General features: G+C 38.4%; 2 protein-coding genes and 2 long non-coding RNA genes across 4 annotated transcripts; 2 read left to right on the top strand and 2 right to left on the bottom strand.

Annotated features, from left to right (window-relative positions):
- Window positions 1-20,907, top strand: LOC103515894 (DNA polymerase delta catalytic subunit-like). The gene is made up of 19 exons (XM_026828456.1): window positions 1-30; window positions 455-701; window positions 926-1,057; window positions 1,247-1,378; window positions 6,792-6,814; window positions 7,486-7,726; window positions 10,449-10,713; window positions 10,760-10,770; window positions 10,895-11,068; window positions 11,587-11,760; window positions 12,561-12,697; window positions 14,651-14,732; window positions 14,845-15,225; window positions 17,566-17,622; window positions 17,691-17,793; window positions 18,301-18,332; window positions 19,526-19,840; window positions 20,041-20,118; window positions 20,631-20,907. Exons 1-19 carry the CDS (start codon window positions 1-3, stop codon window positions 20,813-20,815), a joined length of 2,799 nt encoding a protein of 932 aa, XP_026684257.1. The 3' UTR covers window positions 20,816-20,907.
- Window positions 20,908-21,692: 785 nt separating this feature from the next.
- On the bottom strand, window positions 21,693-22,290 carry LOC113470199. The gene is made up of 2 exons (XM_026828455.1): window positions 22,281-22,290; window positions 21,693-22,177 (listed from the first exon to the last, which is right to left on the bottom strand). The coding sequence occupies exons 1-2, from the start codon at window positions 22,288-22,290 to the stop codon at window positions 21,747-21,749; spliced, it is 441 nt and encodes a 146-aa protein (XP_026684256.1). The 3' UTR covers window positions 21,693-21,746.
- Window positions 22,291-22,417: 127 nt separating this feature from the next.
- LOC113470202 lies at window positions 22,418-24,782 on the top strand. Its single transcript, XR_003393343.1, has 2 exons — window positions 22,418-23,513; window positions 23,738-24,782. It is a non-coding gene; the product is annotated as an uncharacterized LOC113470202 (long non-coding RNA).
- A 180-nt stretch (window positions 24,783-24,962) lies between these two features.
- LOC113470203 lies at window positions 24,963-25,765 on the bottom strand. Its single transcript, XR_003393344.1, has 2 exons — window positions 25,313-25,765; window positions 24,963-25,198 (listed from the first exon to the last, which is right to left on the bottom strand). It is a non-coding gene; the product is annotated as an uncharacterized LOC113470203 (long non-coding RNA).
- Window positions 25,766-26,226: the final 461 nt, after the last annotated feature.

Raw genomic sequence — 26,226 nt, 5'->3', positions numbered from 1 at the left:
ATGGCAGAGAAACTGGGGATAAGTTGGCAAGTATGTATATTCTGATTATGTAGTTGACTGATTACCAATTGATTTCAAGTTGGATGTAAGTGCATATTTCAGTAGGTACTTCCGTAGGCACCAGTGACTGTGCTGTCTAAATTGAATTTTTTTTTCATCTTCATTATAGAAGCCTCGGTAAAACTTTGGAATTTTACATCAAACACCGCCTCTCATGAAAGAATTTACGAAATTAATTTTACTTTCCTATTTCTCAGTAATTTTACTTTCCTATTACTCAGTAATTTTACTTTCCTATTACTCAGTAATTTTACTTTCCTATTACTCAGTAATTTTACTTTCCTATTACTCAGCTGTTCTCTTTTTTTTTTTTTTTTTTTTTTTTTTTTTTTCAAGTGGTGAGATGTATATCTATTGAATTTGTAGTTGTAAATATGTAAGTATATAACTTCAGCCAGGTATCCTATATATTATAAGCACTGAGACAATTTGTTTCTGTTTTGATATTTCAGGCCCAGAGTGTCAACAGACTAGTGACAAATGGAGCAGAGCCCCTCCCCCCGAGTTGAATCCCAAGGAAGATAAAATTGTATTCCAGCAGATCTCCATAGAACATTACACCGGAGAACCTATTCCTGGCATGCCAGGATCTCAGCTGAAGCCAGTTCCTATTGTTAGAATGTTTGGTGTTACCATGGAAGGTGAGATATCTTGGGTTTGTCCAGTGTGACTTTTCAGTTCTATTCAGGCAGGACATATAATACTTAAGTAGGTACCACTGTATATCTCCTATCCATAAAAAGAGAAGGACCTGATTGTCTAATAGACGTGATCTGATTAGATATGTACCAGTTACCTACATTAGTCTAATTCCTATTATCTAAATATCTTATTTACTTAGTATCATGTCTTCTCTCTCCCTCAGGAAATTCGGTTTGCTGCCATGTTCATGGATTTTCTCCGTACCTGTATGTATCTGCACCCAAAGAGTTCAATAGTACTCACTGTAGGGCTTTCAAGGAAGCTCTAAATAGAGCCATCATTGCCGATATGAGAGGTAAGAAAGTCATAAGGGTATTGTGAATTAGGTTGAAAAAAGTTTCATATAAGTAGGCTTTAAGTATTTAAGGCTTAATTTTGGTAGGAGTCATGCAGTCTTACTCAAATTTACCACAGTCATGACCAATACTGTCACAAGACAGGAAACAAATCTACTTACTTAATTTATTCCATGTCTTTTTCCCAGGTAACAAAGATGAAATTCAGGAAGCCGTTCTAATGGTGGAAATTGTACAGAAACAAACCGTGTTTGGGTTTTGGGGTGAGGAACTGGAGAACTTTCTCAAAATCACTGTAGCTCTCCCTAAACTAGTAGCTGGTGCTGAAAAAAAAAAAAAGAGGAAGATTCGTGATCAAAATCACTCAGCAAACTACTTGCGCACTCTAACGGATTTTTCATAAACTGCAATTGCAATTGACTAAATGGGTGACTGTCTCTGAAGCGCTCCCACACTTTTGGTGTTGAAATTTGGCATTACTAAAGAGCCATTTCGGCTGGAAGGCGCGAAACATAAAAGGAAAAATGAAAAGTTGAAATGTTGAAAAGTTAAAAAAAAAGTTTAACTGGAAAATTGGACTTTGGAATACAAAAACCTGTTCATCATCATTGGACTTGGGAAGATATTTTTACTGATAACATAGGTACTCTTTGATTGATGTATTTGTATCTGCGTTAAAAGGATAATTTCTGTGTAAGTATTGCTTAGTGACAGAACTCACTCAGAAAAAAAGGGTCCCTACCTATAGGGTCTTCATAGACCCTTTTGATTCCAAAATCTAATCTATGTCCATTAGGTTCCCTATAGAAGAACAATGGGGTGAACCCAAGGTCTCATAGCCCTGAAATTAAAGATCAAAGGACAGGATAGGAGAAAGCCAGCTCTTCTGAGAATCAATAATAATAGTGCTTATTTAGCTAAAAGATGAGTGTTTCACCGCCGTTTTTATTTCGTAGCAATGAAACAACTGCTACATTGGACGCATGTTGTCTGTGTCGTAGCATGCCCATCCCGTAGTATGCCTCTCATCAGATGGGCGAGAAGAGGCACAATACTCCCCATTTAGGTGCTGGGTCAACACGAGAACACCAGAAAGTAACCCGTTGAAATATTTGCAATCGAAAAACGAGTACAAATTTTTGTCGATGGTGGGATTCGAACCCGGGACCTTCTGCATGGCAAGCAAGCGTGTTACCACTGGACTAACTGTTACCACTTCATTCTTCCCTTTTCTTCCTCTCTTTTTTATCCATCTCCCTCCCTTTATCTCACTGTTTCTCTACCTCCTCTCTTTAGTTCTCTCTCACTACAAAAGAGATGTCCACAATCATGGACATTGGTCATCTATCCATACAAAGAATTTTTTTGCTTGGTAATGAGGAGGTTATGCTGCTCACATTTAAAAGGTCGAAAATTCAATTTTTAATTGCCGTTCCAATGACAAAGTTCAAAGAGTTGTGACGTCAGACTTATCTCACTACAAAAGAGATGTCCACAATCATGGACATTGGTCATCTATCCATACAAAGAATTTTTTTGCTTGGTAATGAGGAGGTTATACTGCTCACATAGGACTGAAAAGTCCCTTTACTCCAGCAGTAGGCTACTACTATTATTGTGTTTAAATTCTCAAATTATATTGAGGATAAAATTCCATACCTTGGCTGGGATTGAACCCATGCCCTCCTGATTACCAGTTGAGTGCCTTGACCACTACACCACCGAGGCAAGAATGAACCTTATTTATTTTGTTTACAATAGTTTCTCCTGGTTAGTAATCAACAATTGAACCTTGGAACCTGTGATCTAACACAAAAACTCACAACCCTCCTAGCTAATTACCAATTTCTCTTTGCTTTGCCCATATCAGAATTGGTTGTAGGGTTTCACACAGTAGTCATGAATTCCAAAAAGAGACCAGGGCCAGACGGAGGATCATCAGTTCCGAGTGCAAAGAAATTCAACATGGATGATGACGAAGACATGGGAGGGGATTTGAATTTTGATGATGAAATGGCCATGTTGGAACAGATGGATGCCGATATGGCAGATGCTCCGGAATTTCTTGGTGAAGGTAAGCTGGAGCTGATATTTTTCTGTAGCTACCTTGTCAGTAATCCTTTGGGGTGCTACAGTGATTATGTTTGAAAAAATCATCATTACAGACACAATACCTCTCTCTTATTCTTTGTGGTAAAGTGGAGAGCCTTTTCACAACTTTTGTGGACACCACACCATTACCAAGTGCCTCCTTTACAATCACTTCATCGCCTACGGGAGCGTATGCCGTGACGTCAAACTTCACGATTTACCTGTATTTTTTAAATCGATTTATCTCGGTACCTAGAAGTCTTAGAAGAAGAAGAAAAATTCCGTTGGTCCTCATTTTTCCTGCTCTATGACTTTGAAACATCACCCAAGTAAGCGCAACTGATCTATTATTAGCGTAGCAAGCTAAGTTCTTTTTCTTTTTGGGATGCAATAGTCCTACATACTGGACTCCGCACACAGGAATTTCGTCAGAAAAGATCCCCATTTCGATGTAATGTAAAGTTCTTCACTGTTATTTTGGGTATCACAGGAGAACTGAGTGCCTCTTATGATTTTCTCCCTCAATTCTCACTCATTTGTGGCTGTTTTATTTGCACATCAAGACATTCCCTCCCTGTGAAACTAATCCTTCCCTTCTCCTATTTTCATCCCTCATTCTTCCTTTTTCCTTCCTCTCTTTTATTCTCTCCCTCCCTCTTCCTAATCTTTCCTTTCTCTTCCTGCTACTCTCTCTATTCAAGACCGAGCTGCTGGACAAGTGGTCCGCGTTTATACGGGAATTAGATCCAGATATTTTCACAGGTGAGTTCTAATGTAGTTCTCAATTGTTAGCGTAGCAAGCTAAGTTCTTTTTCTTTTTGGGATGCAGAAGTCCTACATACTGGACTCCGCACACAAGAATTTCGTCAGAAAATACTTTTGAAAAATGTGTAGGGCAAAGTTGTAAAGTTGCTTTCAAGAACACTGCCCAACTCCCTACGGGGCAGCTGAAGCTAAACAGTGTACATATATTGTTTGCATTCGGATGTGTGACCATTGGGATTGGGACATCACATGCTGACTCGGTATATCAGGGTGCTCTCAGCCACATTAGGACAACCGAGGAGCTGGTGAAGGGCGACAAAATGATACAAGCTTTTTTCTCTTCCAACAGAGGTGAAAATTTTTTCACTCAAATCCAAAAATATCCAAAAGAAAAGGAGGAGGGGAAGTGAATAATAAAATACAAAAAATGGACGAAATGGAAAATTTTTCACTTTTTTCCAATGTTGCCACAAAAAAAAAAAAATATGCGTATAGTGGACAAGTAGGTACACAGATATCTCACATGAATTATACTTATGAACCTTTAGCTGGTTCCATTAAAAACTTTGCAATTTGGATTTCCCAAAAGTTGATGTAATAAGTACGGTAGTAGAAAAGAAAAGCAGTCAAAAACATTACATAACCTCATGACTGTGTTTAACATCAAAATTTTGAAAAATGTGTAGGGCAAAGTTGTAAAGTTGCTTTCACGAACACTGCCCAACTCCCTACGGACGGGGCAGCTGAAGCTAAACAGTGTATATTGTTTGCATTCGGATGTGTGATCATTGGGATTGGGACATCACATGCTGACTTGGTTTTGAAAAATGTGTAGGGCAAAGTTGTAAAGTTGCTTTCAAGAACACTGCCCAACTCCCTACGGGGCAGCTGAAGCTAAACAGTGTATATTGTTTGCATTCGGATGTGTGACCATTGGGATTGGGACATCACATGCTAACTCGGTATAGTAAAACAGAAACATTTTTACATGGGTACACATTTCTCATTGTTGTCAATTGGCCTATTTGAAACTAAAGAACCAACCTACCTAGAGAGCACTTATGAAACCTGGGATAGGAATAAATAATAAGAACATGTAGTGGACAAGAAGGTACACAGATCTCACATGAATTATACTTATAAACCTTTAGCTAGTTCCATTAAAAACTTTGTAATTTGGATTTCCCAAAAGTTGATGTAATAAGTACGGTAGTACAAAAGAAAAGCAGTCAAAAACATTACATAACCTCATGACTGTGTTTAACATCAAAATTTTGAAAAATGTGTAGGGCAAAGTTGTAAAGTTGCTTTCAAGAACACTGCCCAACTCCCTACGGGGCAGCTGAAGCTAAACAGTGTATATTGTTTGCATTCGGATGTGTGACCATTGGGATTGGGACATCACATGCTAACTCGGTATATCAGGGTGCTCTCAGCCACATTAGGACAACCGAGGAGCTGGTGAAAAGTATACAGTATGGTTAGTGGGATTTGAGCTGGGTAGTACTCAAAGCAAATGATCCTGAAGAAATCTCTCTCTGCTAACTGGATTATGGGCAACAATCAGAAGCCCAACAAATCAGGAAGTGAAAATTACTTACCACCTCAACTACAGCCATGCAGTGAAGAGAAGAAAGTTGAAATGTCTTCAACAAATAGACTTCTTGATCACTTTCACTTACCACCTCAACTACAGCCATGCAGTGAAGAGAAGAAAGTTGAAATGTCTTCAACAAATAGACTTCTTGATCACTTTCACCTACAGCCTACAGTAGAACACTGAGGACAACATAAAAAGTTGGTGATTCACTTCGGAATCTCGATTGTCCAGCTCCAGTCAGACTTGATGGACGCACTTGTCAGTCAATGAGGACAACATAAAAAGTTGGTGATTCACTTCGGAATCTCGATTGTCCAGCTCCAGTCAGACTTGATGGACGCACTTGTCAGTCAATAATTAAACCGCAAGGAAAAACAGATTACTCACGGTTCTACTTAGCAAAATAAATAGGTAAATTAAAGAGAACTTTAGGTAGATGGACTAGAGAAAGGTAGTGAATAGGTACAAATTTCATGACATGAACATGAAAAATTGAAGAATAATTTTTTGAAAAAGACGGTTCTACTTAGCAAAATAAATAGGTAAATTAAAGAGAACTTTAGGTAGATGGACTAGAGAAAGGTAGTGAATAGGTACAAATTTCAAGATGACATGAACATGAAACATGAAAAATTGAAGAATAATTTTTTGAAAAAGAAAAAGAAAAAAAAGAGGAAGATTCGTGATCAAATCAAAATCACTCAGCAAACTACTTGCGCACTCTAACGGATTTTTCATAAACTGCAATTGACTAAATGGGTGACTGTCTCTGAAGCGCTCCCACACTTTTGGTGTTGAAATTTGGCATTACTAAAGAGCCATTTCGGCTGGAAGGCGCGAAACATAAAAGAATGAAAAGTTGAAAAGTTAATAAAAAAAAGTTTAACTGGAAAATTGGACTTGGGAATTCAAAATTTCAAAAACCTGTTTATCATCATTGGACTTGGGAAGATATTTTTACTGATAACATAGGTACTCTTTGATTGATGTATTTGTATCTGCGTTAAAAGGATAATTTCTGTGTAAGTATTGCTTAGTGACAGAACTCACTCAGAAAAAAAGGGTCCCTACCTATAGGGTCTTCATAGACCCTTTTGATTCCAAAATCTAATCTATGTCCATTAGGTTCCCTATAGAAGAACAATGGGGTGAACCCAAGGTCTCATAGCCCTGAAATTAAAGATCAAAGGACAGGATAGGAGAAAGCCAGCTCTTCTGAGAATTAATAATAATAGTGCTAATATAAAGAAGAGGACAAAATTTTGTATGATTAGCTGGTGCTAAACGTCTCCTTGAAAAGGTGAGAAACTAGTTGTTCACTAAACTGTAGAAGTGATTCAGAAAATAATCTTTATGGGGGCCTCAAAGGGACTTATAGGGGACTCCAAATCCAAATCAGACCTGAGATTTAATGAGAAAATCAATGCCGAGGAGCTGGTGCTAAACGTCTCCTTGAAAAGGTGAGAAACTAGTTGTTCACTAAACTGTAGAAGTGATTCAGAAAATGTTCTTTATGGGGGGCCTCAAAGGGACTTATAGGGGACTCCAAATCCAAATCAGACCTGAGATTTAATGAGAAAATCGTAGGAGATATCGTAGGAGATGTGTATCCAATTAAATCCGTTCAAACTGTTCAAGAGTTATCGTGGACAAACCAAATGCATTGGTAGAGGGAACTGTAACTACTGAGGTCTCATTATCTTGAAATGGAAGAGAGAGGGAGGGCAAGATAGGAGAAAGCTAGCCGTTCTGAGAACAAATCTTATTTGTTCAGAATAAAGCCTTCCCTGAGTGAAAACTTGGAACTTAGTTTTAACTCAGTACAGGCTTTGTCCTAAACAGATAAGGTTTGTTCTCGGAACGACTGGCTTTCTCCTATTGTGTCCTTCTCTCTTCCATTTTGGGAAGATAATACCCCAGTAGTTACAGTTTCCCCTACCAATGCATCAACAAGTTGCAATTTGTTTTCAGGAAAGTGTGTTCCCGACTTTCCCTACGCATACGTACAAAGCTTTCGAATCGAACATTGACTTCGACATTCGGTTCATGGTGGATAACGATATCGTAGGATGTAACTGGATTGAGATCCCACCCGGAAAGTGGCAACTTAGAGGCCAACACAAGTTTAGCAATACAAACAGACCGTGTGTGTCCCGATGTCAACTAGAGATTGATGTGTCCACGGATGATATTGTATCCCATGCCCCTGAAGGTAAAGAATTGAAACTTTGTGCATTTTTTCTCCTTTTTATTTAAGTGATTATTATGTCAACTAGAGATTGATGTGTCCACGGATGATATTGTATCCCATGCCCCTGAAGGTAAAGAATTGAAACTTTGTGCATTTTTTCTCCCTTTTATTGTAAGTGTTTATTCTTATTATTTAAATTGGTTTGATAGAGGGAACTGTAACAACGGAGGTCTTATCGTCCTGAAATCTAACAGAGGAGAGGATAGAAAGCCAGCCGTTCCGAGAACGAACCTCATCTGTTTAGGATAAAGTTTACCCCGTGCGGGAATCGATCCCGCGACTTAGCGCTTACAAGGCAGGTGCTACCGTCCAAGCTCACTAGGCTGACTGAGAATCCTTTGTTTTTGACTTACTAAATAATTTTGATTTTGTCTTCTATGTATTCCATTGCTGTCCAATTTCGGATTGCTACAATGACAGACAGATCAGGTATTTAATCGTCACATTCAAGTTCCTTGGGCTTCACTCTTTTGCTGTAACATTCTCTCTTTTTGCTGTAAAATACACCCATCGCCCATGCTTGAAATTTTTAAAACTTTAAACCAATGGACGTTGTTTGTAAATTGTAAATATCTCATTTCTAATTTTCTACTAATTGCTTTTCGTTTTAAGTTCCGTTCTAACACTGCAGAGCTTTAGCAAATACCTATAGAAAGGTTCTGTAATGACTCGAGCTTTACAGTTTTGGAACAGACTTTGAAGCACTCGCTTTTTTCCGAGGTTGGTTAAAGTTGACCCCACCAGGCTGTTTTTCTCGAATTTCATAACCAATTTGTACAGTTTGCAGTAGTATTTAAGTATAAATAGTACTTTATTTAGACTGTCAGCTTAGAACAAGTGGTTCCATTATACCAGGGGTGGCCATTAACCTTACCTTTCGGGAGCCGCATTCCCATAGAGCCGATTCGGGGCGAGCCACACCGCAGGCGAAATTTTTTAAAACTTGGTCTACAATCTTCAGAATGGAAATTCTAATCTTCAGCTTCGGATGAGAATTTTTGAACAAGTGTGAACCATGATTAGAGAGCCGCACAAGATCGTCTCGCGAGCCACGTTATGGCCATCCCTGCATTATACTAACAGTTAGTTTTGTTCCATTATACTAACAGTTTTATAGGCTCGCACATCTACATAAGGTTGCTGGTTTTCTCCTTAATTTAATTTCTATAAGATTACCTAAGTCTTGATACATCTGTCTTGGTGAAACTTGGTCTACAATCTTCAGAATGGAAATTCTAATCTTCAGCTTCGGATGAGAATTTTTGAACAAGTGTGAACCATGATTAGAGAGTCGCACAAGATCGTCTCGCGAGCCACGTTATGGCCATCCCTGCATTATACTATCAGTTTTGTTCCATTATACTAACAACTAGTTTTGTTCCATTATACTAAAAGTTTTATAGGCTCGCACACCTACATAAATTTGCTGGTTTTCTCCTTAATTTAATTTCTATAAGATCACCTAAGTCTTGATACATCTGTCTTGGTGTTTTTTCCCCTTGAAAAATGCAGCTTTGTTCTAACTTGAGAGGCTTACTAAAATATTTTATCTGATGCTTGTCTCATTTAAAAATATCAATGAATATGGATTTTTTTCTGGCTGGGTAAATCACTCAAATAATTGTCTTTTGTTTATTTATTATTGATTTTCTGCTAGATTATGATAGCATTTTTGAATGCCTTTCATATTTTTTTAAGGATTGAATATCGAGCTGGTAGCATGTTTAGTTTTTTAACTTCAACTTCAATTTTACCTTACCGGAGACCTAAGAACATTGGTAAATCACTCAAATAATTGTCTTTTGTTTATTTATTATTGATTTTCTGCTAGATTATGATAGCATTTTTGAATGCCTTTCATATTTTGTTAAGGATTGAATATCGAGCTGGTAGCATGTTTAGTTTTTTAACTTCAACTTGAATTTTACCTTACCGGAGACCTAAGAACATTAGAACACAGATCAATTATTGAGTAATGAGCATTAAAAGAAAAGTCTCCAATAATCTTGTAGGATTCAGGAGTCCTTTTGGCCGTACTCTAACAATAAATGTTGATTCCAATACCCCTCTCTGCCCGCACAAGATCGTCTCGCGAGCCACGTTATGGCCATCCCTGCATTATACTAACAGTTAGTTTTGTTCCATTATACTAACAGTTTTATATGCTCGCACACCTACATAAATTTGCTGGTTTTCTCCTTAATTTAATTTCTATAAGATCACCTAAGTAAGTCTTGATACATCTGTCTTGGTGTTTTTTCCCCTTGAAAAATGCAGCTTTGTTCTAACTTGAGAGGCTTACCTTACTAAAATATTTTATCTGATGCTTGTCTCATTTAAAAATATCAATGAATATGGAATTTTTTCTGGCTGGGTAAATCACTCAAATAGTTGTCTTTTGTTTATTTATTATTGATTTTCTGCTAGATTATGATAGCATTTTTGAATTCCTTTCATATTTTGTTAAGGATTGAATATCGTGCTGGTAGCATGTTTAGTTTTTTAACTTCAACTTCAATTTTACCTTACCGGAGACCTAAGAACATTAGAACACAGATCAATTATTGAGCAATGAGCATTAAAAGAAAAGTCTCCAATAATCTTGTAGGATTTAGGAGTCCTTTTGACCGTACTCTAACAATAAATGTTGATTCTAATACCCCTCTCTGCCCTCTTCTCTCAGGTGAATGGAGTAAGGTCGCTCCGTTACGTATTCTAAGCTTTGACATCGAGTGCGCCGGTCGCAAGGGTATCTTTCCCGACCCAAATCATGACCCTATCATTCAAATAGCCAACATGTGTATTAGTCAGGGCGCCAGTGAGAACATCTTCGTGAAAAATGTGTTCACGTTGAACACGTGTGCTCCAATTGTGGGATCCCAAGTGATTTGCTGCAAAACAGAGACGGAGCTGCTGGACAAGTGGTCCGCGTTTATACGAACAATGGGGTGAACCCAAGGTCTCATAGCCCTGAAATTAAAGATCAAAGGACAGGATAGGAGAAAGCCAGCTCTTCTGAGAATTAATATTTTTTTTTTTTATTATTCTAAAAGATGAGTGTTTCACCGCCGTTTTTATTTCGTAGCAATGAAACAACTGCTACATTGGACGCATGTTTCATTCAAATAGCCAACATGTGTATTAGTCAGGGCGCCAGTGAGAACATCTTCGTGAAAAATGTGTTCACGTTGAACACGTGTGCTCCGATTGTGGGATCCCAAGTGATTTGCTGCAAAACAGAGACGGAGCTGCTGGACAAGTGGTCCGCGTTTATACGGGAATTAGATCCAGATATTTTCACAGGTGAGTTCTAATGTAGTTCTCAATTATTAGCGTAGCAAGCTTAGTTCTTTTTCTTTTTGGAATGCAATAGTTCTAAATACTGGACTCCGCACACAGGAATTTCGTCAGAAAAGACCCCCATTTCGATGTAATGTAAAGTTCTTCACTGTTATTTTGGGTATCACAGGAGAACTGAGCGCCTCTTATGATTTTCTCCCTCAATTCTCACTCATTTGTGGCTGTTTTATTTCTTTTTAAATGGCCCCAATATTGATTGGCTTTTCGAGTGTTTCTTTAGTTTTTGGTGTAACTTTTAGTCCTAACTAGTCCTAACTTTTAAGGCTTTGTGGCTGTTTTATTTCTTTTCTTTAGTTTTTGGTGTAACTTAGTCCTAACTTTTAAGGGTCAAGTGATTCAGGTACACCTTCATGTCTTCTAATGAAGGTTTTCGCCCATCGTATCGAAACATTTACCCCTTCATGTGAGTTTCATTTTTCATTGTATGTATTTGTATGACAAACCTAACGTTCTAATTTCAGGTTACAACATTCAAAACTTCGACTTCCCGTATCTGATCAATCGGGCGAAACATTTAGGCGTGAAGAATTTCACGTTCCTGGGCAGAGTGAAAGACATTCGATCTGTTATCAAGGACAGCTTTATCCAGAGCAAACAGATGGGGAAGCGAGAGAACAAGACTATCAACTTTGAAGGTAATTCTGATGTAATAAAATTAACTAATTTAATTTTAATATTACTGATGTAAAAAGAGTCCTTTTTTTAAGATATATATTTGGTAGAGGGAACTGTAACTGCCAAGGTCTTATCGTCCCGAAAGCGAAGAGAGACTTTAGGCGTGAAGAATTTCACGTTCCTGGGCAGAGTGAAAGACATTCGATCTGTTATCAAGGACAGCTTTATCCAGAGCAAACAGATGGGGAAGCGAGAGAACAAGACTATCAACTTTGAAGGTAATTCTGATGTAATAAAATTAACTAATTTAATTTTAATATTACTGATGTAAAAAGAGTTTTTTAAGATATATATTTGGTAGAGGGAACTGTAACTGCCAAGGTCTTATCGTCCCGAAAGCGAAGAGAGAAGGAAGACGGGATAGGAGAAAGCCAGCCGTTCTGAGAACGAACCTTATCTGTATTGTTTTGTACAAAGCTTATGGTACCTGAGATCAATCAATGTGATTTCTCAATTTTTAGCCTAAAGATACCATGTCTTAAGACTAAAAATTGAGAAATTACATCATTGATTGAACCTTATCCGTTCAGGATGAAATCCGCCCGGGCGGGAATCGAACCTGCGGCTTAGCTCTTACAAGGCAGACGCGCTACCAACCAAGCTAACTAGGCTTGTTAAAAACTGAAACGTCCTTTGTAAAAATGGGTATAGTATTTTTTGTATTCTTCTGCCTCATGAGGAGCCATTTTTCCATGTGCTAACTCATAACTGGCCGTAAGTTAATAGAATAATATTTCCCCTGTTTCTTTTTTTTTTCCAGGGCGAGTATGTTTCGACCTCTTGTTCGTGCTACTGAGAGAGTACAAGCTTCGTTCCTATACGCTGAACAGTGTCAGTTATCATTTCCTACAGGAGCAGAAGGAAGATGTACAGCACAGCATTATCAGTGATCTGCAGGTAAGTGGTTCAGTAAACTAAAAAAAGGGAAAGGAATTTTTTTGATAGTGTTAAGCATACTTGAATGCTTGTCACAAATATAGTGTCCAATATTATTACACCTAGTTAAATTTTTGACACGACTTGGAATCGAACCACCAACCTTCAGATCCAAAGTCCAACGCTGCACCACTGAGGTTGGTTTGTTCATTGAACTATAGGTTCACTCAGAAACCAAAGTGGTCTACCAAAGAATATTATTACACCTAGATAAATTTTTGACACGACTTGGAATCGAACCACCAACCTTCAGATCCAAAGTCCAACGCTGCACCACTGAGTTTGGTTTGTTCATTGAACTATAGGTTCACTCAGAAACCAAAGTGGTCTACCAAACATCCAATTGAGCTCAAAGTCTCATAATCAAATTTCCTTTATGTGTACCATTTTCAAGTTATTTAATCAAAATTGGACAAATCGTCCAAAAGATATCGCGGAACTAATAGGCAACAACACAGACAATGAAAAGTAAGTAAAGTTAATACACTATCAACTTCAGTATTGAAATCTCGGGGAAAAGGTCTTCTAAGTCCAAATAGGTCTCATAATCAAATTTCCTTTGTGTGTACCATTTTCAAGTTATTTAATCAAAATTGGACAAATCGTCCAAAAGCTATCGCGGAACTACTGGGTGTCATTTTAGGTTCTTTGTTTCTCGTTTTATAACCCGATTTTAATCCCTCTTAAGATCGCCCTATTGCAACCTTCAGATCCAAAGTCCAACGCTGCACCACTGAGGTTGGTTTGTTCATTGAACTATAGGTTCACTCAGAAACCAAAGTGGTCTATGAAAGATCCAATTGAGCTCAAAGTCTCATAATCAAATTTCCTTTGTGTTTACCATTTTCAAGTTATTTAATCAAAATTGGACAAATCGTCCAAAAGCTATCGCGGAACTAATAGGCAACAACACAGACAATGAAAAGTAAGTAAAGTTAATACGCTATCAACTTCACTATTGAAATCTCGGGGAAAAGGTCTTCTAAGTCCAAATAGGTTAGTAAAAAAGCAAGGTTTTTATTTATAATTTGTGAACTTATTCCGTACCAAATTTTTAATCAAAATTGGACAAATCGTCCAAAAGCTATCGCGGAACTAATAGGCAACAACACAGACAATGAAAAGTAAGTAAAGTTAATACACTATCAACTTCACTATTGAAATCTCGGGGAAAAGGTCTTCTAAGTCCAAATAGGTTAGTAAAAAAAGCAAGGTTTTTATTTATAATTTGTGAACTTATTCCGTACCAAATAGTCTCATAATCAAATTTCCTTTGTGTGTACCATTTTCAAGTTATTTAATCAAAATTGGACAAATCGTCCAAAAGCTATCGCGGAACTAATAGGAAACAACACAGACAATGAAAAGTAAGTAATGTTAATACACTATCAACTTCAGTATTGAAATCTCGGGGAAAAGGTCTTCTTGGTGGTTCGAGTCCACGTCAAGTCATGTCTTTATCGAGTGAATTCCAGTGTATTGGATTTAGATGTTTTCTCCTCTTTGTCTTTCTTCTTCTCGTCCTCCTCTCTCTCTCTTACTTTTTATGGTTGTTTGTTATGAAATACGAATGATATTATATCTGGGTAGTCTGATTAAGATAATAGCAATCGTCCTTCTAGGATTCTCCAATTAGAATAGTTGCAGGATATTATTATCATTCCCCTTCCTTATCCTCAAAATTTGGTATGCTATCCCGGTATGGTCCAAGGACGCGACTGTAACAATTTGGTAAAAATCGGATAATCACCCATCCAGATATTCACCAAAGTAATTGTTGCTTAACCCTCATTTCGTGGAAAAATTTCACGCGGAATCGAATGGTGAAACTTTTAGAACTGTCCGACTTAATGTAATAGAAAGTCGTGTGATGTTCACACCAGATTTTTATATTTAACGTTTGTTTTCTCTCAGGCGGGCACTCCACAAACGCGCCGTCGACTGGCCGTCTACTGTCTGAAGGATGCCTACCTGAGGAACGCCGGCGTACATGAAAGCCGAAGATCCCATATACGTCCTGGAGAACAACGTCCCCATCGATTCCAACTACTACCTAGAAAACCAACTGTCCAAGCCTTTGATTCGGATATTCTCGCCCATCCTCGGAGACAAAGCCGAAAGCATTCTTCTCCGAGGCGATCACACACGAACCAAAATCGTGTCCACATCACGCGTCGGAGCGCTCTCTATGTTTGTACAGAAGAAACAGACGTGTATCGGATGTAAGGTGGTGTTACACGACACCTCGCTGTCTAATGCTCTGTGTAATTTCTGCCTGGCGAAGGAGAAACAATACTATGAGGCTGAGAATGATAAGTATCAACAGCTGGAGAAGAAGTTCTGTCAGCTGTGGACACAATGTCAAACGTGCCAGGGGAGTCTGCATGAGCAAGTGATATGTACGAGTAGAGACTGTCCCATCTTCTACATGAGGAAGAAGGTTCAAAGCTGTGGACACAATGTCAAACGTGCCAGGGGAGTCTGCATGAGCAAGTGATATGTACGAGTAGAGACTGTCCGATCTTCTATATGAGAAAGAAGGTGCAGATTGAATTGATCAGTCAGGATCAGATTATACAACGGTTTGGCACGATCGCTTGGTAGGAAGGAGACCTATATTAATGCCAAATTCAGTGGCCAGACGTTATTAACCGTCCCGGAAGAAGAGAGGATGACAGGATAGGAGAAAAGGAGCCGTTCCGAGAACGAATCTTATCTGTTGAGGATAAAACCCACTCCGGCCGGGAATGGCGTGACCTAGCGCTTACAAGATAGACGCGCTACTAACCAAGCTCACTGGGCTGGTTTCTTCAGTTTATACTGATTATAGTCACAGGTTTTTGTTCTGTAAATTTTCGAATGTACCTTTTTGTAAATGTATTTTAACTGATGATTTTTTGCAACTAGCCCCAAATCCTAAACTCTTCTTCTTAGCCTTTTCCCACTCAGGTGGGGTCGGCGTTTTTTGTTTCTGGTTAATGATGAAAATTAAAAACACATCATGGATACTTTTACTGTAAATGTAAACATTTTTATGTATTTTTTGTACGAGAAGTGGAAATTTAGTACAAATATAGTAATTATTTGAGCAAGACAGAGTCATATTTTTTCAGCGAAAGATGGTAATGGTTCAGTTGTATTAATTGCAGGTAAGTGGCCAGAAGTGTTATTTTGACAAAACGTAAGTATTTTACTTCCTTAATCTTGGGACACTTCTTGTAGTTATGAACACTTGGGTGTCAATTTAGGTTCTTTGTTTCTCGTTTTATAACCCGATTTTAATCCCTCTTAAGATCGCCCTATTGCGTATCAAATGGGTCGCTTCCCAAGAACAAAGGAAAAGCAAAGTGCCCGAAAATCTAAAAGGGACGGATATTTGCGAAGTGTCTTCACCTACCTGATTTTATTACTGTCCTTTCTTTTGATAAAATTGTAACACCCTAGAAAAAAAGGTTCCTGAATATTCGTGCTTAGGTTCAATGCTATTTGTTTCAGGGGTAATAAACCAGATGAATGTTATTGTTCGTGTTAACTGTAGGATATGGATGGATTTAAAATTTTAACCCCGGCATTTGGTTTAGAACCCGACTTTGGTTTAGGGCCTGAACCAAAGGGATGACTGAAATCTCTTTCATGACGGCATTTTATCCTTTGGTTTAGGGCCTGATTGCCTGAACCAAAGTCAGGGATGACTGAAATCTCTTTCATGACGGCATTTTATCATTTGCCTTAATTGGACGCTTTAACTGAAAATGCTGAATTCTGAATGGTCAATCCGTTTTTACGGGATTAAGGGTGCTTCCTAGGATTATTCAAAAAGGATGTCAAGGATGTCACACACGTGTTCTTTCAAAGATTAATCAATAATAAGAGGAAGTTAAAATAAACATTAAAAATAAGAGTGATTTATAATTATTTTCTTTATAATTTTACGAAACATGGGATTTATTTTTATTTTTTTCTACAGTAAAAATTCAACAAAATCAATAAACAATATACCTAACCTAGTAAATATAGTTTGTATAAAATAAGAGGAATAAACTCGGGCTCAGGCTCAGGCTCAGGCTCAAAATTTTCATTTATTTTATTTTTACTTTTTTTTTTTCAAATACGTATTCCGCAAATGTAATAGAAAGTCGTGTGATGTTCACACCAGATTTTTTATTATGCGCTGTCAGACCTAGCCGGGGTTTTTAGGAGGTTAAACGCCATTCTGTAACTAACTTTTGAAACTACCAAAGTTTGTGGTGACGAGGGTTTTACCCTCTCGACAAGCTACCCGTCTCCTCGCATTAACCTCACCCAGCCCAACGATTGCTGGGAAAAGCCAGCAACACGTGATCATTTGTGGCAAGCATTTATGCTTAACTCAATTAAAATTCCTTCCTTTTTTTTATTATGCGCTGTCAGACCTAGCCGGGGTTTTTAGGAGGTTAAACGCCATTCTGTAACTGACTTTTGAAACTACCAAAGTTTGTAGTGACGGGCGTTTTACCCTCTATTTGACAAGCTACCCGTCTCCTCGCATTAACCTCATCCAGGCCAACGATTGCTGGGAAAAGCCAGCAACACGTGAATGTCACCCATCCATATACAAATCACGCGGAAGGTTGCTTGAGGTAGAAACACACTACCATCATGTTACGTCACGTGACCTGGCGTGATGGTAGTGTGTTTCTAGCTTTAGTTTCAGTGATAAATTGGCACCTGGTGCATTGAAAGTGCTGTCGCCACTGGATTTATTGACTAGCAATTGTTTTATTGTCAAATATCTGCAAAATGAAAAACCTTTTTAACCATCCCTAACAATGTTTCTGTGGTGATTTCAGGTTTGGAGACAGTGCGGCGTGATAATTCACCTCTGGTAGCTAACATGATTAACACCTGTCTGCAGAAACTTCAAAATGAAACCTTTTTAACCATCCCCCTAATAATGTTTCTGTGGTGATTTCAGGTTTGGAGACAGTGCGGCGTGATAATTCACCTCTAGTAGCTAACATGATTAACACCTGTCTGCAGAAACTCCTTATCAACAGAGATCCAGATGGTGCTGTGACGTAAGTTATTGAAATTTTCATTTAATTTTTTTGCTAAATTCCTGTAAGGATAGGCGGCTTTCATGTAGTCCAAATGCTTACGACTTGACTTGACTTGCCATGATGAAAAGGCTCTCTTCTCTGTTCAACATTCTTTAGTTACTTTAGACTTCTGTGGGCTCTCTGTTTTTAGCCTAAGAAATCCAATCCACACATTTGTTTCCCTTTACCTGCTCGATTGCTCTCTGCTCCTCTCTGTTTTTGACCTAACACTATTTCTCTTCCATTACAAGGCAGAAGAACTTCATCATACCCACCTATCATGGTAAGGAAAGTGTTTGTGGTTCTTCACCTGGGATATTTAACTTACTTACTTACTTTATCCGTGTCCAAATGAATTCAGCATGTGAAGGTCCACAATTCTGTGACTGCTACGACTGCGGGGCTGCACGGATAGAGGTTGTGCCGATGTTGTTACATACGAGTAGGTGGGCCTCGTCTTGTTTTGTATTTCCCCACAATTACAAGGCAGAAGAACTTCATCATACCCACCTATCATGGTAAGGAAAGTGTTTGTGGTTCTTCACCTGGGATATTTAACTTACTTACTTTATCCGTGTCCAAATGAATTCAGCATGTGAAGCTCCACAATTCTGTGACTGCCACGACTGCGGGGCTACACGGATAGAGGTTGTGCCGATGTTGTTACATACGAGTAGGTGGGCCTCGTCTTGTCTTCTATTTCCCCACAATTACATAAATTAAACTCATAAAAGGTGAAAAAATTATGGTTCGATCCACCCCGCAGTATTTCCTCACAATCACATAAATTAAACTCATAAAAGGTGAAAAAAATATGGTTCGAACCACCCCGCAGCAATGATTTGCTGCGATTCATAAAAGTTGGGTCTTTGCTACTCACTACTAAATTTGTCCTCGTTTCTATGTACTAAAAAAGTGGAATTAAACTCATAAAAGGTGAAAAAATTATGGTTCGATCCACCCCGCAGTATTTCCCCACAATCACATAAATTAAACTCATAAAAGGTGAAAAAATTATGGTTCGATCCACCCCGCAGTATTTCCCCACAATCACATAAATTAAACTCATAAAAGGTGAAAAAATTATGGTTCGATCCACCCCGCAGTATTTCCTCACAATCACATAAATTAAACTCATAAAAGGTGAAAAAAATATGGTTCGAACCACCCCGCAGCAATGATTTGCTGCGATTCATAAAAGTTGGGTCTTTGCTACTCACTACTAAATTTGTTCTCGTTTCTATGTACTAAAAAAGTGGGTACTTTTCCCCCGTTTTAGGCGGTTCGATCCACCCCGCAGTATTTCCCCACAATCACATAAATTAAACTCATAAAAGATGAAAAAATTATGGTTCGATCCACCCCGCAGCAGTGATTTGCTGCGATTTATAAAAGTTGGGTCTTTGCTACTCGAAGTTGTTAACATATACATCTCTTTATTTCATATAATATACATAGGTACATGATAAATTAAATGAACTAAATTTCACTACTAAATTTGTCCTCGTTTCTATGTACTATGTTTCTATGGGTACTTTTCCCCCGTTGCTTTCTACATGTTATGCTGTTAAACCCATAAAATACACGAGGCCTTGTTTAGACTGCTGGGGTAAAGGAACTTTTTAGTCTCTTTCGAGCAGGACAAACAAGGTATATTCTATTCTATTCTCCTGTGGCCCTGTGTATAACATCCTGTTATTTCTGTTACCAGGAGGACAAGGGGAAGATCAGTTCGAAGGAGCCACGGTCATTGAACCCAAGAAAGGTTACTACGCGGACCCCATTGCCACGTTGGATTTCAGCTCTCTATACCCCAGCATCATGATGGCTCACAACCTCTGCTACACCACACTACTTACGCCACAGACAATCACCAAACTGGAACTAACGCCGGACCAGTACTCCAAAACCCCGTGCGGGAACTTTTTCCTCAAAAGTTCCCTAAGGAAGGGACTGCTTCCTGAGATTCTGGAGAATCTGCTGTCGGCGCGAAAACAGGCGAAGAATGATTTGAAAAAGGAAACAGATGAGTTAACACAAGTACTGTATTGCTAATGGTTACGAGCATGATGCTGTGGTTATCTATGGTGATACAGACTCCGTCATGGTCAAGTTTGGAACCAAGGAGTTGAAGGAAGCTATGACACTAGGTACGAGACAAAAGCAATTTTTTAAGAGGTTTCATTGAAGGAACTGTAACAATGGAGGTCCTGAAAACGAAGCCAGATGAGTTCAAGAAGAAAGTGCTGGATGGGCGACAGCTTGCGTTGAAGATTAGTGCCAACTCTGTGTATGGGTTCACAGGTAAGTTCATGTGTAGGTTTATTATCCGGAGGTTTTCCAGGTTCGCTTGATTTTTTCCTCTTTGGGCGTAATAGCACGACCACTCTTGCTGCCACGGGCCGCTTATGTATTTTCATATTCAATGAGTATCTGAGAGGTGTTTATGTGAAATTTTGTTATTTGCTTGCCAACTCTGTGTATGGGTTCACAGGTAAGTTTATGTGTAGGTTTATTATCCGGAGGTTTTCCAGGTTCCCTTGATTTTTTCCTCTTTAGGCGTAATAGCACGACCACTCTTGCTGCCACGGGCCGCTTATGTATTTTCATATTCAATGAGTATCTGGAGGAGGGGTGTTTGTGTGAAATTTTGTTATTGGCTTGATGAAAAAATTCCAAGAATTAACGAACCTGTCTCTCATTCAAGGGAGATGTTTTCATACATAGGAGTATTTGGGTAAATACCGTGGAATAAGCTTTGGCAGCTAGGGCGTTGAATTACTTTTCTAGCGCTGACTAATCCACTCTATTTCCAGGTGCTCAGGTGGGTAAGCTCCCGTGTCAGCTGTGGACACAATGTCAAACGTGCCAGGGGAGTCTGCATGAGCAAGTGATATGTACGAGTAGAGACTGTCCGATCTTCTATATGAGGAAGAAGGTGCAGATTGAATTGATCAGTCAGGATCAGATTATACAACGGTTTGGCACGATCGCTTGGTAGGAAGAAGACCTATATTAATGCCAAATCCAGTGGCTAGACCTTATTAACCGTCCCGAAAGAAGAGAGGATGACAGGATAGGAGAAAAGGAGCCGTTCCGAGAACGAATCTTATCTGTTGAGGATAAAACCCGCTCCTGGCGGGAATGGCGTGACCTAGCGCTTACAAGGTAGACGCGCTACCATCCGAGCTAATTAGGCTGGCTCAGGTTTTCTTCAGTTTTTTTTGCAGATTGAATTGATCAGTCAGGATCAGATTATACAACGGTTTGGCACGATCGCTTGGTAGGAAGAAGACCTATATTAATGCCAAATTCAGTGGCTAGATGTTATTAACCGTCCCGGAAGAAGAGAGGATGACAGGATAGGAGAAAAGGAGCCGTTCCGAGAACGAACCTTATCTGTTGAGGATAAACCCCACTCCGGCCGGGAATGGCGTGACCTAGCGCTTACAAGATAGACGCGCTACCAACCAAGCTAACTGGGCTGGTTTCTTCAGTTTATACTGATTATAGTCACAGGTTTTTGTTCTGTAAATTTTCGATTGTACCTATTTGTAAATGTATTTTAACTGATGATTTTTTGCAACTGCAGGATAAAATCCGCCCCGGGCGGGAATCGAACCCGCGACCTAGCGCTTACAAGGCAGACGCGCTACCAACCAAGCTAACTAGGCTGGTTTCTTCAGTTTATACTGATTATAGTCACAGGTTTTTGTTCTGTAAATTTTCGAATGTACCTATTTGTAAATGTATTTTAACTGATGATTTTTTGCAACTAGCCCCAAATCCTAAATTCTTCTTCTTAGCCTTTTCCCACTCAGGTGGGGTCGGCGTTTTTTGTTTCTGGTTAATGATGAAAATTAAAAACACATCATGGATACTTTTACTGTAAATGTAAACATTTTTATGTATTTTTAGTACGAAACGTTTTATTAAATAAAACTGCCAAAAACTAAAATGGGAAGTGGAAATTTAGTACAAAATATATAGTAATTATTTGAGCAAGACAGAGCGAGATCAGCCGTAGCATGAACTAGTGGGGAATGTGCACGCTGACTCGTATGACTGTTATTACTACTAGACTGCTGGGATGTGTTAGGAGATACAGATGTACTCTGTGCTACTGATCTCAAGCTACTCACACTAGGTAGTGCAGGAGGGGAGGTGGGTTCGGGTCGGGCGATAGGTGCTATCTTAGCATATGTCTCACTGCCGCTGGTATAGATCTGAGCAGGCTCTTCTATAGCTTCATAGGTCTCATCAGAATCATCAGATACAGTGGCATAATGAGATGGTTCTACACTACGAGTAGGACGGCGTGATATATTGGATAGAGGTTCACGTACACTGATACATGTATAACCTGAAACATAACCAACATCAATAAGTCAATTTATTTAGGTACTTGCCTGGTAAGCTGGGAGGGCAGAGGCAGACTCGATTGTATTGGATAGAGGTTCACGTACACTGATACATGTATAACCTGAAACATAACCAACATCAATAAGTCAATTTATTTAGGTACTTGCCTGATAAGCTGGGACTGCAGAGGCAGACTCGATTTTTTTCTCTCTTTCGAGAAATTCACAATTAACACGGGGCACTTGTAGTTATGAACACTTGGGTGTCATTTTAGGTTCTTTGTTTCTCGTTTTATAACCCGATTTTAATCCCTCTTAAGATCGGCCTATTGTACTCACGTATCAAACGGGTCGCTTCCAAAGAACAAAGGAAAAGCAAAGTGCCCGAAAATCTAAACGGACATTTGCGAAGTGTCTTCACCTACCCGATTTTATTTCTGTCCTTTCTTTTGATAAAATTGTAACACCCTAGAAAAAAAGGTTCCTGAATATTCCTGCTTAGGTTCAATGCTATTTGTTTCAGGGGTAATAAACCAGATGAATGTTATTGTTCGTGTAAACTGTAGGATATGGATGGATTTAAAATTTTAACCCCGGCATTTGGTTTAGAACCCGACTTTGGTTTAGGGCCTGATTGCCTGAACCAAAGTCAGGGATGACTGAAATCTCTTTCATGACGGCATTTTATCATTTGCCTTAATTGGGACGCTTTAACTGAAAATGCTGAATTCTGAATGGTCAATCCGTTTTTACGGGATTAAGGGTGCTTCTTAGAATTATTCAAATAGGATGTCAAGGATCTCACACACGTGTTCTTTCAAAGATTAATCAATAATAAGAGGAAGTTAAAATAAACAATCAAAATAAGAGTGATTTATAATTATTTTCTTTATAATTTTACGAAACATGGGATTTATTTTTATTTATTTTTTTTTTTTCTACAGTAAAAATTCAACAAAATCAATAAACAATATACCTAACCTAGTAAATATAGTTTGTATAAAATAAGAGGAATAATAAAGTTGCACATTTTGAATTTTCGTTTGCTTATAAATATCTCAGAATTAAAAATAATGCATAATTATAATATATATAAAAAGAAATATGTGAATGTTTCCAAATACATAATCACCTATTATAGCTGGGGCGTGCCGTGTACATAACGATACATACTATGTCTGAAACTCTGACAGACCGTCTGAATCTGCGTGGCGGAAAAAGGCTCCGACCTAGGTCTTTCGACCGTCTGAGAGACCTATGGTAATAGAAAGTAATAAAAATAGAATGATAACTCCGGATGTTGATGTTTTGCTTTTCACATAGGACACATAAGTTAAGGTTTACGTCCCAGCCTAGTTAGCTTAGTTGGTAGTGCGTCTGCCTTGTAAGCGCTAGGCCGCGGGTTCGATTCCCGCCCGGGGCGGATTCTATCCTGTTGGGATAATGTTCGTTCTCGGAATGGCTGGCTTTCTTCTATCCTGTCTTCCTTCTCTCTTCGATTTCGGGACGATAAGACCATAGCAGTTACAGTTCCCTCTGTCAAACCTCTTTTAAAAAAAAAGGTTTACGTTCATGGCACGCCTCAACATTGAACCCTGTGAAGAGGATGACAGCTTATTTTACATGATAAAGTTAATTGTGGGATTGAAGGATGGAGTTCTAATAATAGACAGTTAGAAAGAGGGAAATGGGAGAGGGAGGACAAAAGACGGTACACGTTAAAGTAAAGATGTATTTTCGGGAAATTTACTGAAACGGAACGGATTTCGATGGTACAACATCTTGGATTTTTTTTTTATGGTTTAGTACAGTGCTATTTCAATTTCCAAAAGGGAACTGGTTCCATTTCTGAAAGTTTCCCGGAAGGAAAACACCTACACCTTGATTCGTCGTCATGAGAGATGGAGTTCTAAAGAGGAAGAAAGGAAAAATAGTACCCTCGTGGAGTCTGAAGAGAAATACATGTTTACTGGAACTTGGGCTGGTGCACTGCCACATGTGTACTGAGGGAGATGGGAGAGACAGAAATCGAGAAATCAAGAAAATGGTAGAAAAAGGGGGGGGGGATGAGATGAAGGTACAATGACACGACTGAGACTGGCAAGGTTGAACCCTGGTAATGTGAGTTAGTCTTTTGTAATAAAAGACCATGATTATTTTCATTACTTTGTAAAACAGAAAAAAAAGTTAATTATACTGAATTTCACAAGATGACAAGACAATACATATTGCTACCTATTTTCAAATGAACATTAGGTACGAAGACAAGAAGAATAAATAACTAGCAAAATAATAATTCGAGTAAACGTCATAAAACTTAAAACTAATATCACATTGAAATTCATTAACGAGGGGTGTGATGTGAAACCCAGCAATCTGAAAGAGAGGACAAAATTAGCCCAATTGTCCTTTAAATCCGACCATTCCCAATGTTGTTCAAGTTAGATCAGTAACCTTTGAATCTGAAAGACACCCATAGCTCAAGTCGATTTTGAAATTTGAAAATAACTTTTCTTTAGTTACATGAAAAAGTCCAAATGCTTCATAACGAAAGTTTTTCAATTTTTCAAGCTAACTGCAGATGACTGGATTTGACACAATACCCCCCTATTACCTATTAGCCTATTGCATTTAAAACACTACTTCAAATAAAAGTTATCGGTTATAAGTAGACTTTGAATATTTCTATATGGGACTCAAAAGCTCTCTTCTTAGCCTTTTCCCACTCAGGTGGGGTCGGCGTTTTTTGTTTCTGGTTAATGATGAAAATTAAAAACACATCATGGATACTTTTAATGTAAATGTAAACATTTTTATGTATTTTTTGTACGAAACGTTTTATTAAATAAAACTGCCAAAAACTAAAATGGGAAGTGGAAATTTAGTACAAATATAGTAATTATTTGAGCAAGACAGAGTCATATTTTTTTCAGCGAAAGATGGTAATGGTTCAGTTGTATTAATTGCAGGTAAGTGGCCAGAAGTGTTATTTTGACAAAACGTAAGTATTTTACTTCCTTAATCTTGGGACACTTTATTTTTTTCAGCGAAAGATGGTAATGGTTCAGTTGTATTAATTGCAGGTAAGTGGCCAGAAGTGTTATTTTGACAAAACGTAAGTATGTTACTTCCTTAACCTTGGGACACTTGTAGTTATGAACACTTGGGTGTCATTTTAGGTTCTTTGTTTCTCGTTTTATAACCCGATTTTAATCCCTCTTAAGATCGCCCTACTGTACTCACGTATCAAATGGGTCGCTTCCCAAGAACAAAGGAAAAGCAAAGTGCCCGAAAATCTAAAAGGGACGGATATTTGCGAAGTGTCTTCACCTACCTGATTTTATTACTGTCCTTTCTTTTGATAAAATTGTAACACCCTAGAAAAAAAGGTTCCTGAATATTCGTGCTTAGGTTCAATGCTATTTGTTTCAGGGGTAATAAACCAGATGAATGTTATTGTTCGTGTTAACTGTAGGATATGGATGGATTTAAAATTTTAACCCCGGCATTTGGTTTAGAACCCGACTTTGGTTTAGGGCCTGAACCAAAGGGATGACTGAAATCTCTTTCATGACGGCATTTTATCATTTATTATTGTCATATTGTTTCATTGCACTTGGGAAGTTTGGTTCTGACTGCCGATACTTCTTCTTGTTATATTTGTTAATAGAAGCATAGTTATGTTCTGCAGACTCGTGTTTGTTTTGATTGGTTGCTGTTGACTCAGTTCGACGTACAACACTACTAAGGACTTCATAGTTAGGATCATCAAAATCATCATTGATTAGACTCTCCCGTGCTGAGGTTTTCAGTTCCTCATAGTTTGGATCGTCATCATCATCATCCTCTATAATATCACTCGAGTTCACATGATTCCTGTGTATTTTCTCATAGCGAACATCATAGTTGGAATCCTGATCACTATTGTTTGTTTTGTGTATTTGCTCATAGCCTACGTCATAGTTGGAACTATCTCTATCCTCCCGATGTATTCGTTCATAGTTATCTTCTACATGAGATGTATGTCTTGATCTAGACCCATGATGTATTC

Source organism: Diaphorina citri, unplaced genomic scaffold, assembly GCF_000475195.1.
Source record: "Diaphorina citri unplaced genomic scaffold, Diaci psyllid genome assembly version 1.1 scaffold1439, whole genome shotgun sequence".
NCBI classification, from domain to species: Eukaryota; Metazoa; Arthropoda; class Insecta; order Hemiptera; family Psyllidae; genus Diaphorina; species Diaphorina citri.
The sequence above is the reverse complement of the archived record's forward strand: the minus strand, read 5'-3'. Positions and strand labels throughout refer to the sequence as shown.

Excerpts from the sequence above, each read along its gene's own strand:
- LOC103515894 (XM_026828456.1), top strand. The coding sequence starts at position 1 with ATGGCAGAGAAACTGGGGATAAGTTGGCAA. Across the intron at positions 17,623-17,690 it reads AGCTAACATGATTAACACCT|GTTTGGAGACAGTGCGGCGT; the intron begins GTCTGCAGAAAC and ends TGGTGATTTCAG. Across the intron at positions 20,119-20,630 it reads CTCTGTGTATGGGTTCACAG|GTGCTCAGGTGGGTAAGCTC; the intron begins GTAAGTTCATGT and ends CTCTATTTCCAG.